General features: G+C 36.2%; 1 protein-coding gene across 1 annotated transcript in view; it reads right to left on the reverse strand.

The window, feature by feature from the left end:
- Window positions 1–9,683: 9,683 nt before the first annotated feature.
- Window positions 9,684–16,696, reverse strand: part of LOC126175649 (protein white-like) — a 300,070-nt gene continuing 293,057 nt past the window's right edge. The window contains exon 13 of the mRNA XM_049922541.1: window positions 9,684–11,559. Coding sequence (XP_049778498.1) covers window positions 11,458–11,559 — 102 coding nt within the window. The 3' untranslated portion in view covers window positions 9,684–11,457. The remainder of the gene's footprint in view (window positions 11,560–16,696) is intronic.

Below are 16,696 nucleotides of genomic sequence, written 5' to 3' on the forward strand. Positions count from 1 at the left end.
GTCCGTCTCACCTTCTCTGTATGCAGACGACTTCTGCATTTTGTACTGCTCCACCAGTACTGATGTTGCTGAGCAGCACCTACAGGGAGCCATCCATAAGGCAGGGTCATGGGCTCTAGCCCACGGTTCCAGTTTTTGGCCACAAAGTCATGTGTTATGCACTTCTGTCAGTGTCATACAGTTCATCCGGAACCAGAACTTTACCTTAATGATGATCCACTCACTGTAGTGGAGACATATTGATTCTTAGGACTGGTTTTTGATGCCCAGTTGACTTCGCTTCCTCACTTTTGTCAGTTTAAGCAGAAGTGCTGGCAGCACCTCTAAATGCCCTCCGCTGCCTGAGCAACAACAACTGGGGTGCGGATCGCTCTACGCTGCTGCAGCTCTACAGAGCCCTTGTTCAATCTCGCCTTGAGTATGGGAGTCTGGTTTATGGTTCAGTGGCACTCTCAGCATTGCATTTTCTCAACCCACTGTGGCACTCACCTAGTGACAGGAGCTTTTAGGATGAGTCTGGTGACCAGCATCCTGGTTGACGCTGGAGTCCCTCCACTGCAGCTTAGGCATGCACAACTGCTGACCAGTTATGTTGCACATGTTCATAGTTCTCCCGTGCTCCAAATTACCGTCTGCTTTTCCCACACATGGTGGTTCATCTCCCACATTGGCGGCCCAGGACAGGGATTCCAATTGTAGTTCATGTCCGATCCCTTCTTGCCGAACTGGAGTCCTTGAATTTACCACCTATACTTGGCCCTAAGAACTCAGTTAACCCCGCGGCTCTCCACTGCTACTTCCTCTCGATTCTTGACATGTACCGAGGCCATGAAGTGGTTTACACTGATGGCTCGATGGCTGATGATCATTTCAGCTTCATGTATGTCCATGGAGGACATATTGAACAGCATTCCTTGCCTGATGGCTGCAGTGTTTTCACTGCCGAGCTGGTGGCTATATCTCGTGCTCTCGAGCACATCCGTTCATGCCCTCGGTAGTCGTTTCTTCTGTGTACTGACTCCTCGAGCAGCCTACAAGCTATTGACCAGTGCTAACCTCGTTGTCCTTTGTTAGCAACCATCCAGGAGTCCATCTATGCCCTGAAATTGTCCAGGTGTTCAGTAGTGTTTGTCTGGACCCCACGTCACATCGGAATCCCAGGCAACGAACTTGCCGACAGGGTGATCAAAGAGGCTATGCGGAAACCGCTTATGGAGCTCGGCTTCTCTGCAACTGACCTGTGTTCAGTACAATGCTGCAAGGTTTTGCAGCTTTGGGAGACGAAATGGCATAACCTTAGTATGCACAACAAAGTGCATGCCATTAAGGAGACTAAAAATGTGTGGAAGACCTCCACACAGGCATCTCACAGGGACTCTGTGGTTCTCTGTCGTCTCCGCATTGGCCACGCTTGGGTGACACACAGCTACCTCCTGCACCGAGATGACCCACCTCAGTGTCAGTGCGGTGCCTGGCTGACAGTGGCCCATATCTTGGTGAGCTGTCCTTCTTTGGCTGCCCTGTGATGGACTCTTCAGTTACCGGACTCATTGCCATTAATTTTAGCTGACAATGGCTCATCGGCCAATTTAGTTTTTATGTTTTATATGTGACGGTGGGTTTTTATCACTCTGTACAGTTTTTGCACATGTCCTTTGTCTCTTTGGTTCTCCACTCTAATGCTTGTAGGCTGGAGGTTTTAATGTGTTGCAGAGTGGCTAGCTTTTTCTTTGTATTCTCGTGGTCGGCCAGCCACGGTCATCTGCTCTCTTGTTTTTATCCCTTCTACCTGTTTCTTGCTTCTCTCTGTGGTTTTCTTTTCCTCTTTTGTCCATAGTAGTGTTGGTTGTCCTCCTGTCATTCTTTTGGTTCTTCCATTCTCCTGTTATTGTGCTGTACATCTCCTTTCTTTTCTTCTTTCCCTTGTGTAATTATTTTACTGGAAACAAGGGACCGATGACCTCGCAGTTGGCCCCTTCCCCCCTTCCTTAAACAAACTAACCAAACCAACCAAACGGATTTAGCCGCTCAGATTATTTTCTGTTCCCAAACTTGAAAAAATGGCTCGGTCGTCGAAGAATTTCAACAAATGAAGACGTGATGTTGGCAGTTAATGGCTATTTTGAGGAGTTACACAGTTCTCATTATAAAAAGGGTACAGAACTGAAATGAGATTATGCTGAAAAATAAATCCATTTTTTTCCAAAATTTTTCAGTTTTCTTTGTTGGGTAGGATACTTATGGGACCACCCTCGTATTGTTATTTCCACTGAGTGAGGGCAGTAGTAAGCATGCCTCTGAGGTGATCAGACATATTTTGTGTGAACAGTGTAATTTTGGCTTTGTTAATGTGAAAAATCAAAAGACTATGATATACTAAAATGTGAGAACATATATTAACATAACAACAAAAATTCTGCAACAACAATCTTCAAGTCTATTTAGATCAATTCAATCATGAGGACCTCAAATGTGAGAATTTCAGCTTGAAGAATCAAACCCCTAGACAAGAAGAACTGAAGCCAACTCTACATGAAAAGATAAGTAAATTAGAAAGTTTATTGTAATCTTTGCTCCTCTTGAATCTTCATAAAAGACTAATGTGGACAACAGCTGCAACTAGGAAGGAGGGGGTAGATTACAAATGTGGGCGTCATCCATGACTAATTCACTAATAATGAAGTTTTGTACGTTGCAGAAATTGCTTTAGTTCATTGATTTTTGAAATTTATCTATGAATAAATTTTTGACCACATGGAGCAAAAAAATGAAGGTTGCTCAACAAAGGATCTCTATATCAACAGTGATGATGTACTGCCAATAATGATGGACCAGATCGAATGAAAGTTATGAAGACTTTACGACTACAACCATGGACATCAAAAAGGAAAGATAAGTACAAATGACTTTTGAAGTTAATTTGTTTGTGGATTGGTGTGCTTGTTAACAAAAATGAATAGGGACAAAAGCAAAAGTGAGGTAGAAAGGAAAGCTGCAGGATTGCAGGATACTGTCAGGACATGTTTGAGTTGAGTGAAATCATAGTCAGTAAAGAAACAGTAATGGTTTATGTTTTGCAGTTAATTTTGGCAAAACTAGAGGAAATGGAGACAGATAACAATAGCAAATTTAGTGCAGTTAATGATCAGTTAACTGAAATAAGAACTGAAAACAATAGCAAAATGGACAGAGTACAAGATCAGATAGATCAACTTAGTAATCAAATTTTAGAGTTAAAAAATGGGTTATCAGAGGGGTTACAAAGTGTGAATGAAAAAGTTGATGTTTCAGAAAATAAATTTATTATTTTAGAAAATGAGTTTGTTGCTGAGTCAGTGAAACAATCAAAGAATGTTGATGACATCAGTGTTGAACACAAGGGCATAGAAGGAAGAAACCAACAAAATATTGCCAGTTTAATCCAAAAAATTTTAAATGTAGAAAACAATATGCAAATGAATGTAACTGTTTTAGATCAAAATTTTCAGCAGTTCAGAAAATTTATATTAACTAAAATCTGTGTTCAAACAATGGTACTACATGGTCCAACACTCCTATCAAAAGTTTTCCATCAAATAATTTACATCCAGTGGATCTTCTGCACTACTGCAGAGATAGTTTTGTGTCAGGCATGAATGACAATCAAAAAATTAAATTTGTTAAAAGATTTCTTGGAGGTGAAACTCTGTTATGGGTAAATTTAAATTTAAGTCAGTGGGAAACATATCAGAACTTTGAGAAAAGATTTTTAAATAAATTTTGGTCAGAAACAGAACAGGGGAGAATCAGAAGTGAATTTTTGAATGGTCTTAATTATAGGAATAGGGACAGCACTTTTAAAGAGTTTTGTAAGAACCAACTTAAAAAAAATCAGCACATCTTGACAAACCATTTGACAAAATTGTCTTGATTGATGCACTTAAAAGGAGATTACCAGAAAGACTGCAGTGAGATTTAGTGCACAGACCTGATGATTGTCTAGAACAATTTTTATGATATGTTGACAGGCTGGATAGGACAGTAGAAAGAAGTATGTACCATAATAATAGGAATGATGGAAATCACAATGGGAGTAATCACAGAAACAGAAATAATGGTAACTTCTATCAGGATCAAAGTGTCACCAGAGAGAGAAGTTCTGAACATGGGGATAACCATGGGCATTTCAGAAGAAGAAACAACCATAGAAGTAGTTACTCAGGAAACAGCAGTTCGCCTCAGTGAAAGGCTACAGTTTTGGGGGAGAAAACATAACAAGCACATGACTCCCAAGTTACACTTGCAATTAGACAATAATAACAATGTTAATGATATTGCACATGTATCTGAAATTGAACAGAAGGAATATCAGATTTCTCATTTATGTTTTGATCAAAAGTTTTGGGATACTATGTTTAATTATGGTGATGTAGCACTTACATCTTGGGTGGAAAACAGGTGATGACTGTATTGGATCTGAACTAGGTGATATTTTCGATGTAGATGTGAACAACAGCTGTGAAGTAACTGAGGTTGGTAAGTCTTGAGACTGATGGCTTACTGCAGATGAACGTAGGTGAGGTAAGTGACTTTGATGGAGATGAGACTTGTATTGTCAGTGATGTTGATGACGAAGTAATTTTGGAGGAATATGATGCTGATGAGTATCAGGTATTTGTGGAGTTTAAGAATAATGCAGTTTTAGAGTTATTTATAAATGACATTGACAATACAGTTAAGGTAAGTGGGGTATGTAATATTGTATGTGAGGGTCATGGTATACCAGTCCAGTCAAAACAGTTTATCATTAATGTCATGCAGAGTAATGATCCAGACAGTAAAGGTAAGGTAAGTGTGAGCCTGGAGAATAAAGGTGAAAAGTTTTTGAAGTTTGTTTGGGACCAGATTGATGATAACGTAGATAATGGTGCATTCTGGAATAAGTTAGCTGTGGCTGTTCAAAATTTGCATCTCAATTGGTGGAATGAAGTGAAAGAACATCTAAGCAGGAAGTGCAATTTTGACAGTAATGTGTTTTGTGTTCCTTCTGTAACAAGTGATGTTAATTGTGCCATGGAATCTGTTCATTGTGTCTAATCTTTACCTTACAACATGAGTAATCAAAGTAATGTTATGAGACCTGTAAAGCTGACTGTGTGGATGTAGCATTTGACGAAATTGAAAGTGATCTCTTGTGTGAAGTGTCTGACAACAAAGAGGATTATTCAGATTTTGGCTGTCCTTACATTAAAAATTAAGACTGATTAATGGGAAGGCAACTGTTTGATTGATACAGATAGCCCAATTTGTGGTGTATCTGAACAATTTAGAGACAATACCAAGTATAGTAAGAATTTTGTGGAAATGCCCATTGTAGGTGTAAAGATAAGAGGAGCTACAGGTAAGCAAAGCAAATTGGTAAAATCTCGGATACTTTTAATTTTTAGTATAGAAGACAAGACCTTTGAACATGGATGTGTAGTGATCCCTAGTCTGGAAGAAAATATACACTAAATTTGCAGGTTCATACAACAATATAATTTTGTTATGTGATAGATTTATGATTTAGATTTTGACACATATATGCCATGTGACTAAATGGGTAGATCCTTTTACAGTTTTGAAATGTGACAATGCCATTAAATATCTAGTATAAATTTCTTATTTTAGAATGCTATTAGTGTTAAATAATATCGTTATTATTCTTGTGTACTCTGCAGAAAGTGATTAAATTTAATTGTCATGAACTCTTGTGGGTAATGTCATGAGTGTTGTGGTTAATTGATTGAAGACTCATTTTATTCATGTACACCGTAAATACTAGAAATAGTATCTTGAAATATCATGTGTGCAAATCAAATGCATGTGTAAGCTAAACACAGAATTCTTATGTCAGCACATCATGGACTATGGTCCATACTCATTTTGTAGGCATTTGTTGGATGCTGCGTCAGTGAAGTCCAGTTTGTCTTGCTTGTGTACATAAGTTTGTTTTATCTGCTAATTGCTAAGTAAATGTTACTTTGAGATATTTTTAGTATATATGTGTATATTACCTTGCTAGTTCATTTTTTTCATTGCATTTAGCTCTGTTTATTCTTTTTAATCCATTCTGATGAGAACCCTGAATACTTATTTTTTTCAATATAGATAGCCAAAACATATGCTGTGTGATGTGAGGGAGGTATTGAACAGCATACTTAGTATATAAAATGATATTTCAGGATTTGACGTGAAAGCTTGATAGGAAATTACCTATCTGTTGGAGTGTGTGATAAGAAATTTAGGGAGGAAGCTGAAAGATGTGGGTGGATCCACTCCCACATTCGTGTATGGCTGCACCCTTGTTGATCCAGTCAACTTTCTCAAGAGATCATAGGTGCTGGGTAATTTGTCAACCACAACAGTCTTGTGACTGAAATTTGCAAATTGTTAGCCAAGAAATAATCCTGTATGCAAAATTCTTGTATTTATATAAATTTCAAGGAACTATTTGTTTAGAAAAGTAGTCACTGCAATGGACAGCGTTATTCCTTTTTTTTCCCCAGGTAGAGGGATTAACTTCACAATACATTATGTAACTTTAAATTTTGTTTGACTTGAATTTAATGCTGTGGAAGGTTGATGTTCTATGACTCATCATTTGTTATGTTCAGCACAGGAAAGTGAAAACTTTAAAAAGTTCTATGAACCATGTTGTAAATATCAGAAACTGATAAAATTACGCACTGTTAGGTTAGCAATCATTCATTTCAATTAACTTTCTGATCTCAATGCTCAGTACGTATTTTCTTATCAATTGTAAATGAATTTTCTAGGTTTATATGTACGTAGGTTAGTTTGTAAGGACAATTAGCAAATAGTGTGGAAGACATTTACATCTGTGATCATGAATTATGTATAAACGATATTATATAACAAGATGTACACATCTCTGATTTCACAGACTGATTTTGGTCCTCAAGCTACATGATTATGTCATTATTCAGTACTATTTATGACTCTCATTACCTGTATTTATTTTGAGTAGTGCATTATTGTATATCATTGGCACCTGAGTTGTGTGCAGACTCACGCTTAATTCTGTTTTGGTACCCCTGATCATCATGACTGTGTGTGTGTACTCAAGACGAGTGTACAACTACTGATTGATACTAGATGCTTCCTCTAATTATTCTTTACACCTGATTAAACTTATTGTTATATGATTATCAACTTTATTCATTTTGTTGTGTCAAAACATTTCTGTGTGTACCCAGTGTGGTTTGGATTCATGGGTCGTTCCCCATATTGTAAGCATAGGCCCTAATATTTTTTAAAATTATTTTCTCCTTTCATGAGATAACTGTGGTTTATGTGGCTGATTGATTCTGTTGTATGCTCCTACTTGTGATCAAATATATTCTTCTAGCCATTGTGAGTTTTTTGTCGGCTCACTCGTCATACACTTAGGATCTGAATTTTGATGATGATTTTGAAGAAGTGAATTTATAGATGCAAACTTGCAATTTGTAATTCTAGTGATTCACATAATCTCTGCACTTATCTCTGTAGTTTAGTGTTGTAATATTGTAGTTTTGACTTTGTAGCATTTGTCTTGAGACAGAATGTTCCACAGATCCAAAAATCTGAATAACATGTCCTCATATATACATAGATTATGACATGCATAGTAGATATTTTTCTTATGTTTTCTGTAATATGTTATGTATCAGATACTTCTATACATCTGTAATCTATCTTTTGGCATCATTTTGTGCACCATATGGCAAACCATATAAGTAGGATACAATATATTGTAAACACATTGTTTGCATATTATGTGAGGGGGATATTGTAATGGGACATCCTTCTCTAGCATTACCTTTTCTCAATGTTAGTTCATGATACCAGTATTATTTTTCGAATTTTGGACAGGTCAGTACTATCTCAACTGCTTTTCTGAAAACTTTCATGCAGTTTTATACACAGTATGTTATATTTCAAGCTAAAATTCATGAAAAGGAATTATTTTATTTTGGATGTTATGACCAATAAGTACTAGTTCTGAATGCACAGTTAAAATTTTTTTTTAGAAACATTTGAAATTACGGGTTATTTGGCACACTTAAAATTTCTGTTTTTAATTATGCAATTTAGAAGTGTTTACTATGTTTATTTCTGGATTCATTTATGAAATAATAATCGAAACTAATAGAAATTCATTTGTCAAGAAAAATTGTAAACCTTTTGGAATATTGTCATTTCCACTGAGTGAGGGCAGTAGTAAGCATGCCTCTGAGGTGATCAGACATATTTTCTGTGAACAATGTAATTTTGGCTTTGTTAATGTGAAAAATCAAAAGACTGTATGATATACTAAAATATGACAAAATATATTAATGTAACAACAAAAATTCTGCAACAACAATCTTAAAATTTAATTAGATCAGGTCAACCATGAGGACCTATAATGTGAGAATTTGAGCTTCAAGAATCAGGCCCATAGACAAGAAGAACTGGAGCCAACTCTACATGGAAATATAAGTAAACTAGGAAGTTTATTGTAATCTTCACTCCTCTCAAATCTACATAAAAGACTAATGCGAACAACAGAAAAAGGCAATGCAGTATGCACATGCTACATCATTTTTGATGCTCTACAATGAAGTAGTTCATTATCAAAAGCCCTGGTGATCACATTATCCAGACCTTTGCCACAAGCTGCCCCATTTAGCTGCATTTTAATTATTTCAGCATAACTCCAAATTTGTGCTTTTTTGTTGGGTAAGGAAAGCACATACAACAACTTCTGTTTTGGGAAATATTATGCTGGAAGTAGCCTACTACATATGATAACATACAATTTTTTCTAGAAAATGTTAGCTTTTTACCAAGTAATTTGTCAATTATGACTTGTGAATTTACTGGTCAACATTGTCCATTAGCTGATACTGTTTCTTCAAGGATTTAGTCTTATGTAGTCCTTAGATTCATTAACCTACACACTGATTATACAAAAAAGCAGAGTTTCATAGAATGACCATGATAATTATTTGAAAATACAGGGTGGGTGAGGATTAATTTCCTACTGAAAACTGTTTATAAGTTTTTAAATACTTAACTAATTTTCATGAAACAAAACATTTTGTTCCATACAATGGTAGAACTTATTATATCTCATTTACATCATTGCATATATCAGTGGTGGACCATGGCATAAGTCTAACCTTTCATGAGTAAGCTCAGCTGGCATCCCAGTACAAAGTATGGCAATCCGTGGTACAAGTACAGAGATGGTGCGAAGTGTGAAAGGACCTCGTGCGTCAGTATGTGCAAAGATCCTAAGGAATTTCTACTTAAAGCTAACTGACACAAGTTCAGAATGAGATGTTATGAGCATTTGTCTGCTATCAGCACGCAGGATGAAGGAAAATGTGCAAGAGGTTCAGGAAATGTTTACTTGAAGTCTTCAGAAATCATAGAGCCAGGCATCTTGCAAAAGTGGGTTAACCTGATCCCAACTGTTGTGAAGAAAGAGTTGAAATCACATTACTGCCAGGAATTATTGGCAGAATACTGATTATTGGTTGGATTACAGGGAGGTGATGCTTGCTTGGTGTGAAGTATTGAAATCTAATATGAGTCGGGATTAAAAGGCTTTTATGCTTTTCTGTTCTCCGTTTATAATTGGATTCTGGAAGTTAAATGTAAAGGAAAGACTTTCTTTTGTATTAAAGTATCTTTTATTTAAACAAACTCTTATAGACTCAGTGTGAAAAATCAATATTTTAAAAATGAAAAAAAGCTTTATTAAAACAAAATATAGTTCATTTTTTAAATAATATGCTACAAAAAATTTCTTGCATCACTATTGAGAAAATGTACCTCTCTGACAACATACTAGACATGGGTGTACCATTTATACCACAGATATATAAACTGTAGCAGTTTTCCATTCATGCTGTTGTAAAGAACCTGCTTGATGTCAAGCGCTTATTTTACATTTTTTTAAAACAAGTTAACTGTTTGCTTTCAGAAATCAGCAGTAAGATATGTGATGTTCCCTTATAGGGAAACTCAGTTGTAACAAGCAACAGATTATTGAAAATAAATACAATTCCATATCCAGAAAACTCTACAGAAAATAATTTATAATTAGATTTTAGAGGTGCTATGACTATTAATAAGTCTGTCTCTTTCATGTGAGTTAAAAGAGTTCAAATTTCGAAAATTTTGGCTTTGTATTTAGTTTTTATGTGACACAGAATTCTGTAATATTGTACATAAAATAGCATTTGAGTATAGGAAATTAAATTGTACTTTATGTTCTGTACAACTGGCAATTGTAGTATTGCTAACAGTTGCCCCTGGTGTCTTGAATATGCATCTGTAGTTAAATCACAAACTGTCAGATGACATGTGATAAAAATGATTGATCATACATTCACAAATTACAGTGACTATGAAAAATCTTTATTTTCATGAAGTATGGTTAATATATGCAGGTCTTTCTCCTTGTCATCAGATGATCTATCACAGGATGAAATCATCAACTTATTTCTACACATTATTTTCTTGAAGGAAGTAATGAGTCAGTACTAATACCTCCGAAACAGACAAAAGTATTTGTCTATATCTTTCATATAATACCCAGATAGTGAATTCTGTTAAATTATAGATGAAGAGGGAAAGGAAACAAGATAAAAATTGAAAAAAGTCATCCCAGTTTGAAGAATAATGTAACAAGGAAAGCTGAAAGTGCATGCAATGGTGATATTTGGAATGAGTTTTAGAGAAAGGCTGCATACTGAACTAAGAGGCAATCATGAGAGTTCAATGAAAAAAAGTTAATTATGGATGAGGATGGAAAGCTCTTGAAGAACCATTATTTTTGAGGGAACAAGGAGACAGATGGAGGACCATCTAAACAAACTCTGAGAGTTTTTAAACTCTGTATCACTTCAGCATTATTATATAAAGAAATAATCCAACTCTCATGGAACTTCATTGGCAAACATCTATTGCCACTCCTTAAATACAATTTGCATTGATGACTGATGGTGAGAGTAGCAATTTATTTTCTCTAATTGAAACAGAAACCTGAAAGTCACTTTTAATGCTTAAAATATACTTTGTCACAGCCTCATATTTGAGGAAAAAATTATATTCTCTTTTGTGTTTGTATTGGAGGTATCCTGGAAATCAATAACGCAGAGCCTTCATAGAGAACTATAAATCCAGCACGTAGCTATACCCAACACTTTCAAACACATACTATATAATAATTCACACAATTGTTTCATAAAATTGCACATTAATTTTACAAAACTGCTCATTCTAGATACATCACATAATGACCTATGTTGCATATCACACTCCACTATTATTTTCAGCACAAGCTTCCAAGCATATAATGTCCTGCATTGCCGCTGCCTTTGCTACTGCTGGTATCCTGTACAGCTTGAGCTCATGAGTAGCTTATTAGGTATTATTTTGTCAATGTGTGTGTGATGCCCGTGCTAGCAGAGCTAAGAATGCCAGTAACCTGAAGACCACAATCAGTGCAAAAAGGCTGATAATGTCCATGGAAAAATCATCCTGCAATGAAAAATACAATTTTTTATTAATATATGAATTTAAAAATTAAAACACAAACACAGTCACTCACTCATGAACTCTAATGCTATCTCTCTCTCTCTCTCTCTCTCTCTCTCTCTCTCTCTCTCTCTCTCTCTCTCTCTCTCTCTCTCTGAGCACCTATTGAAGAAGTAGCAAAAAATGAAAATGTAATCAGTAAATTAATACAGAAAACATAGTTATGTACCAGAAAGCAGCGAACTGTCTGAAACAAACAAATACAGATATATTCACCAACTGTTAAAACCTTTGACCCCTCACTTTGTGAAAGAAGCAGACAACTGAAAGATGAAGCAAGACTTCAGATTAAGCAGGAAAGTCACTCTTTTCCTGCTTTAGAAAGTGACAGCACATCCCAAAAGCCCAATAATTTATAACTATTTTATGTTTACTTTCTCTACTTGTTTTTATTTGATCATAAGAGCATATTTGTAGGCCAATAACTACAACAGAAAATTTGTATTGAATATCAAGATTTTTGAACCACAGATTCATTTATATTCAAATAAAGAGAATCATGAGAAAAGAGAAATGTTAGGAAAAGCATGTGAAACATAAAATGGAATGATAAGATTCTGAAAATCATGTGTACTTAGAGACAAAGGGAAGGGGAGTCTAATGGTGATTAGAACATTCATTGTTATTAAAGAGAAACAGTGATATACTGCAAGTAGTTAGCCAGTATACTGAATAAGCTAGAAGAGTTTTGTAATCTACTACAGCCAATAATATAGCTCCATAAAAATATTTCTGTATCAAGCACACTAACCATCAACAGCATCTGCATTTTAATAGCTGCCATCCCTTCTATACTAAATGTCTCTCCCATATAGCCCAGCTGCCTCTATGTAGTGTGCATCTGTAGGGAGTGCCAGTATGCAGAAGATCTTACTAAGGTCTTAAAAGACAATTATTACCTTCCATACCTAGTCCGAAAAGCACATCTCCCATGCCATAGGCACACATAACCCCCCCCCCCCTTTCCCCATCTGAATCCTTTAAACACACCCAATAACCCAGTAGCAAAGGAGCAACCCCTCATTTCCCAGTATCACCCTGGAATGGAATGACAAACACATCCTTCCAGTGCTTCAGCAGCCTATTATCATGCTCAAAAAACATCCTACCTGATATCTCTCCCACTCCCCTGAAACACGTATTCCTCTGCTACCCAACAATACACAAAATATCTCGGTCCATCCTGCTGTCATACCTGCTCCATAGCCCTTTCCACATGGCTCAAATCTGTGTGCAAGACAGGTGCAAAATCTGTCCCAGACACCCAACCAGCTCATCCTATTCCAACTTCATCATCAACATATCCTGCTCTATCAGAGGCAGGGGCAACTGTGAAAGAAGTCTTACCATAGGGGCAGCTGTTAAAGAAGTCTTACCATATAAAAGCTCTGGTGTAACTACTGTACATCCTTTTATGTGAGCACAACTACCAGCTAGCTGTCTCCCTCTATGAATAGCCACACCTGAAGTATGGCCAAGGGCAGACTTGACACACCAGTGGCAGAACATACTGCAACCACAGTCTTATCTCCACAACTTCACTGCTGGCCGCAGTAGCCGAGCGGTTCTAGGCGCTTCAGTCTGGAACCGAGCGGCTTCTACGGTCGTAGGTTCAAATCCTGCCTCAGGCATGGATGTGTGTGATGTCCTTAGGTTAGTTAGGTTTAAGTAGTTCTAAGTCTAGGGGACTGATGACCTCAGATGTTAAGTCCCATAGCGCTCAGAGCCATTTGAACCATCTTTGAACCACAACTTCACTCTCCCTCATAACATCTCCCCCCCCCCTCCCCCTCCTCCCATTTCATCACTTTCCACCACTTCATTGTGTGTGGTGCAATTCTCCCTCGTTGCTCCAGGGAAAGCTCACTGGTGGCACATAACACATTACCCTCTGCCACACACTGTCAGATGGCTTGTGGAGTATGGATGTAGATGTAGATTCCTGTATCACCTGCTGTCTGTCTGTCTGTCTATCTATCTATCTATCTATTGCCCTCCCTCACTCCCTCTCTCGAACAACTCCTACCAACACAGTCTCTCACTCCCAGCTGAGCTGCACAATTTCTTTGAGCTCTGAAGATGTTTTCAGTCTGGTTTGTGCCAATCAACAACTCAATGTACAATGAGTTCTTTACCTTTACTCCTTCTAATATTTATATTAATAAGTCATTTGATTTGTATCAGAAATGGGTCACCCTGTGTATCACTGCTAAAATAGTGGCTACAAATATGTTAATTACCAAGGAAGGTATCCTGTCATCAACCCACTGCTTTACTACATACAGTCATGTTGGAAGTGGTAGGCTCTTGCCTTCCTCTGACTTATTAAATGGCTTACCCAGCCAGTTAGAGGGTGATTAAAAATTTAAAATGGTCTCTGAATCACAGTTCAGCTTCACATTGTTCACTAATACAAATCATTGCCAAAGATCAAACAAGTGAAGTTAGCAGAAACACTACTGCAAATGATTGTAAACTGAATGCTAGACATTTGGATTTGTAATATGGCACTTAGTCATTAAGCTGCTGAGTCACACACTGAACTATAGCATTACATTAATATTGCTTTCTCATACAGTAGATATGGAAGAGTTGGAAACATTATTTTACATGTTTGTACCTGTAGCAGGGAAACTGTATCATTTCAGACAAGAGTTCTTGTTCAAAATAGCACCTACTCCAACCACACTACAGGCCTTCAGACTGTGTAATGGAAATTTGAAAACATCTTATAGTTAGGCTTTGGTTGGGTGACTAACAATCACCATTAGCTTTAGCAGTGTTTCTTCTAGCAGAATGCATAACAACATAAGCTTAACTTGTAAACATCTCTGCTTGTTGTGTGGACTAAGTACCACACATTTCTGTATTGAAGTGCAAGGATGAAAAAACAGGGAAAAACATAAAGCAATTACACCAGGGAAAAGCAGATAACAGCAATGTCTGTGAACAAAAGCAATGCAGAAGAGTCGTGAATCATTAAAAAGATACTATTTCAAAATAAAAAAGGAGGAGGGAAAGAACAGAAATTCTTAGAATAAAGACTGGCAAAGAGAGAAGCAAAAGTAAGGTTCAGGTACTAGAAGAAACTATAAATCATAGTTGATGAAGATAAAAGAATGGGATGAAAGAATTGCAATAAGTGAAGACAGGAGAGAAAATTTTAAGAGGAAAATGAAAGAAGGAAATAGATGTTGCTCAGTTAGAGTGAACATACATACTGCGAACACAGTAGGGCAGACTGAGATTCAAGATTTAGTAACATACTAAAAATAATTACAAAAGAAGAAAATTCCATACACCAGAGATAAGTTGTTTCTTTACTTTCAAGTATGGTAATTTAAAAATATCAGTATACTGCAGTTACTCTGCACTTTTATTTAATAATACTTCAAATATTGGTATGACAAGGCCAGTAGAATTCGCATTAATTCTCAAGCAGATGTAATATTATTACTGAAAAGAAATGAGAGATTTATTGATGACTTTTCTAAACCCTGACAAAATATTTTATTGTATGGTTATGAGTTATACAAATAAATCAAGAAAGCATTCTGGAACTTTAGTGTTTCAGTAGCTGAACAGATGTGTTAAGAATGTATAAGCTGAAGAATCAGCTGGAAACTAACAAAATATCCCATTAATCAGATTTTTTAAGGATATAACAAGTTATTTGAGAATTGTTGATGGCTCAGGGCCATAGACTGTTATATGAGGCTTTTGATAAGAAAATAAGAAATTTTAGAATTAACTCTGGTACTGTGATAGGAGAGCGAAGTCAAAGAAATGTATGTTGAAAAAAATGTAGAATATAATTAACAGGAGATTTAGAATGTACCAACTGACAATGAGGTCATTAGAAGTGGAGCAGAACAAGACTGGATTTGAAGAATGAGGAAGGAAATTGACAATGGTCTCACTTAAAACTTCCAGGCTATCAGGCTGTAGTCAATGTATAAAACTTTCTCCTGACATTTCCTCTCTGTTTGCAGAAGACATCTTCATAGGCAAAATTAGTACCAGCCATGAAAGCTTACATTGTATGACAATGGTCTATACAAAAGAGCTATCTGGGATTTATTTGAAGAGGTATGGCAAACAACAGAAAACCTAAGTCATAATTACCAGATGGGCATTATTAGTGAACACTAGTATACTTTAATCACTTTAGAATTTGTCAAGGAAGCGTAAAAGGGATAATTACAAATATAAATGAAGAAAACTGGAAAGTAAAAGTACTTGAAAGACATAAAGAAGGAAAATAAATTATAGAAATTTTTCAAAATCACAGTTCGTTGTGAATGGATCTCTAGGTCCTTGACAACCAGCCAGCAGATATAAAACAACAGACTGGTGATTCTTATACAGGCTAGTAGATAAAAGATGCAACTTTAGTGGCATAAATCAAAACTATATTGTTTTTAAATTTAGGCATTTTTATAGACACTGAGGAAGACAATTCTTTAAATATGTAATAATAAGAATGTTCATTACATTATAAATAAATACTTTGTTCACATTTTTTAACTGTCTCTGTGCATAAAAGCATTCCAGCATGTCCACAAAAGTAAAAAAACAAAAACAAAGATAAGTACAAAAGTCTAACTAGTGTAAAGATCTTTAGAGGCTGTACACTAGCACATTTGGTAATGGTGGGGAAAAAGAAAAAAAGCAGTTGCGGCTTCCTTAAGGAATGTATATGGTGCTATTCTGAAGTATTTTAGGGAAACCATGAAAGACTACGTGAGATTTTGGAACCACCAAAACTAGTTAACAGTCCCAATGTTTGGCTTGATTACATAGTGGTAAATGAAAGATAATTAGTTACTATGGACTCTTTGCAGTTAAAATTAAGAAAATCTGCATTAACATGGTAAGGATACCATCGTAACAAGTGTCAAATATCTCACATGAAATTGAGAAAGAAGGAAAAGGTTTTGGAACCATAGAGAGGAGAGGGAAAGTGTATCTCAAAAACTGTGTTAGTGGAAGGAAATACATTAAAACAGACAGTAAGTTAATTACTCAAACTGAATACTGATAAACATCCAATTTTTTTTCATAATATGTGAAATATGAA

Source organism: Schistocerca cancellata, chromosome 3 (genome assembly GCF_023864275.1).
Source record: "Schistocerca cancellata isolate TAMUIC-IGC-003103 chromosome 3, iqSchCanc2.1, whole genome shotgun sequence".
Lineage (NCBI taxonomy): Eukaryota > Metazoa > Arthropoda > Insecta > Orthoptera > Acrididae > Schistocerca > Schistocerca cancellata.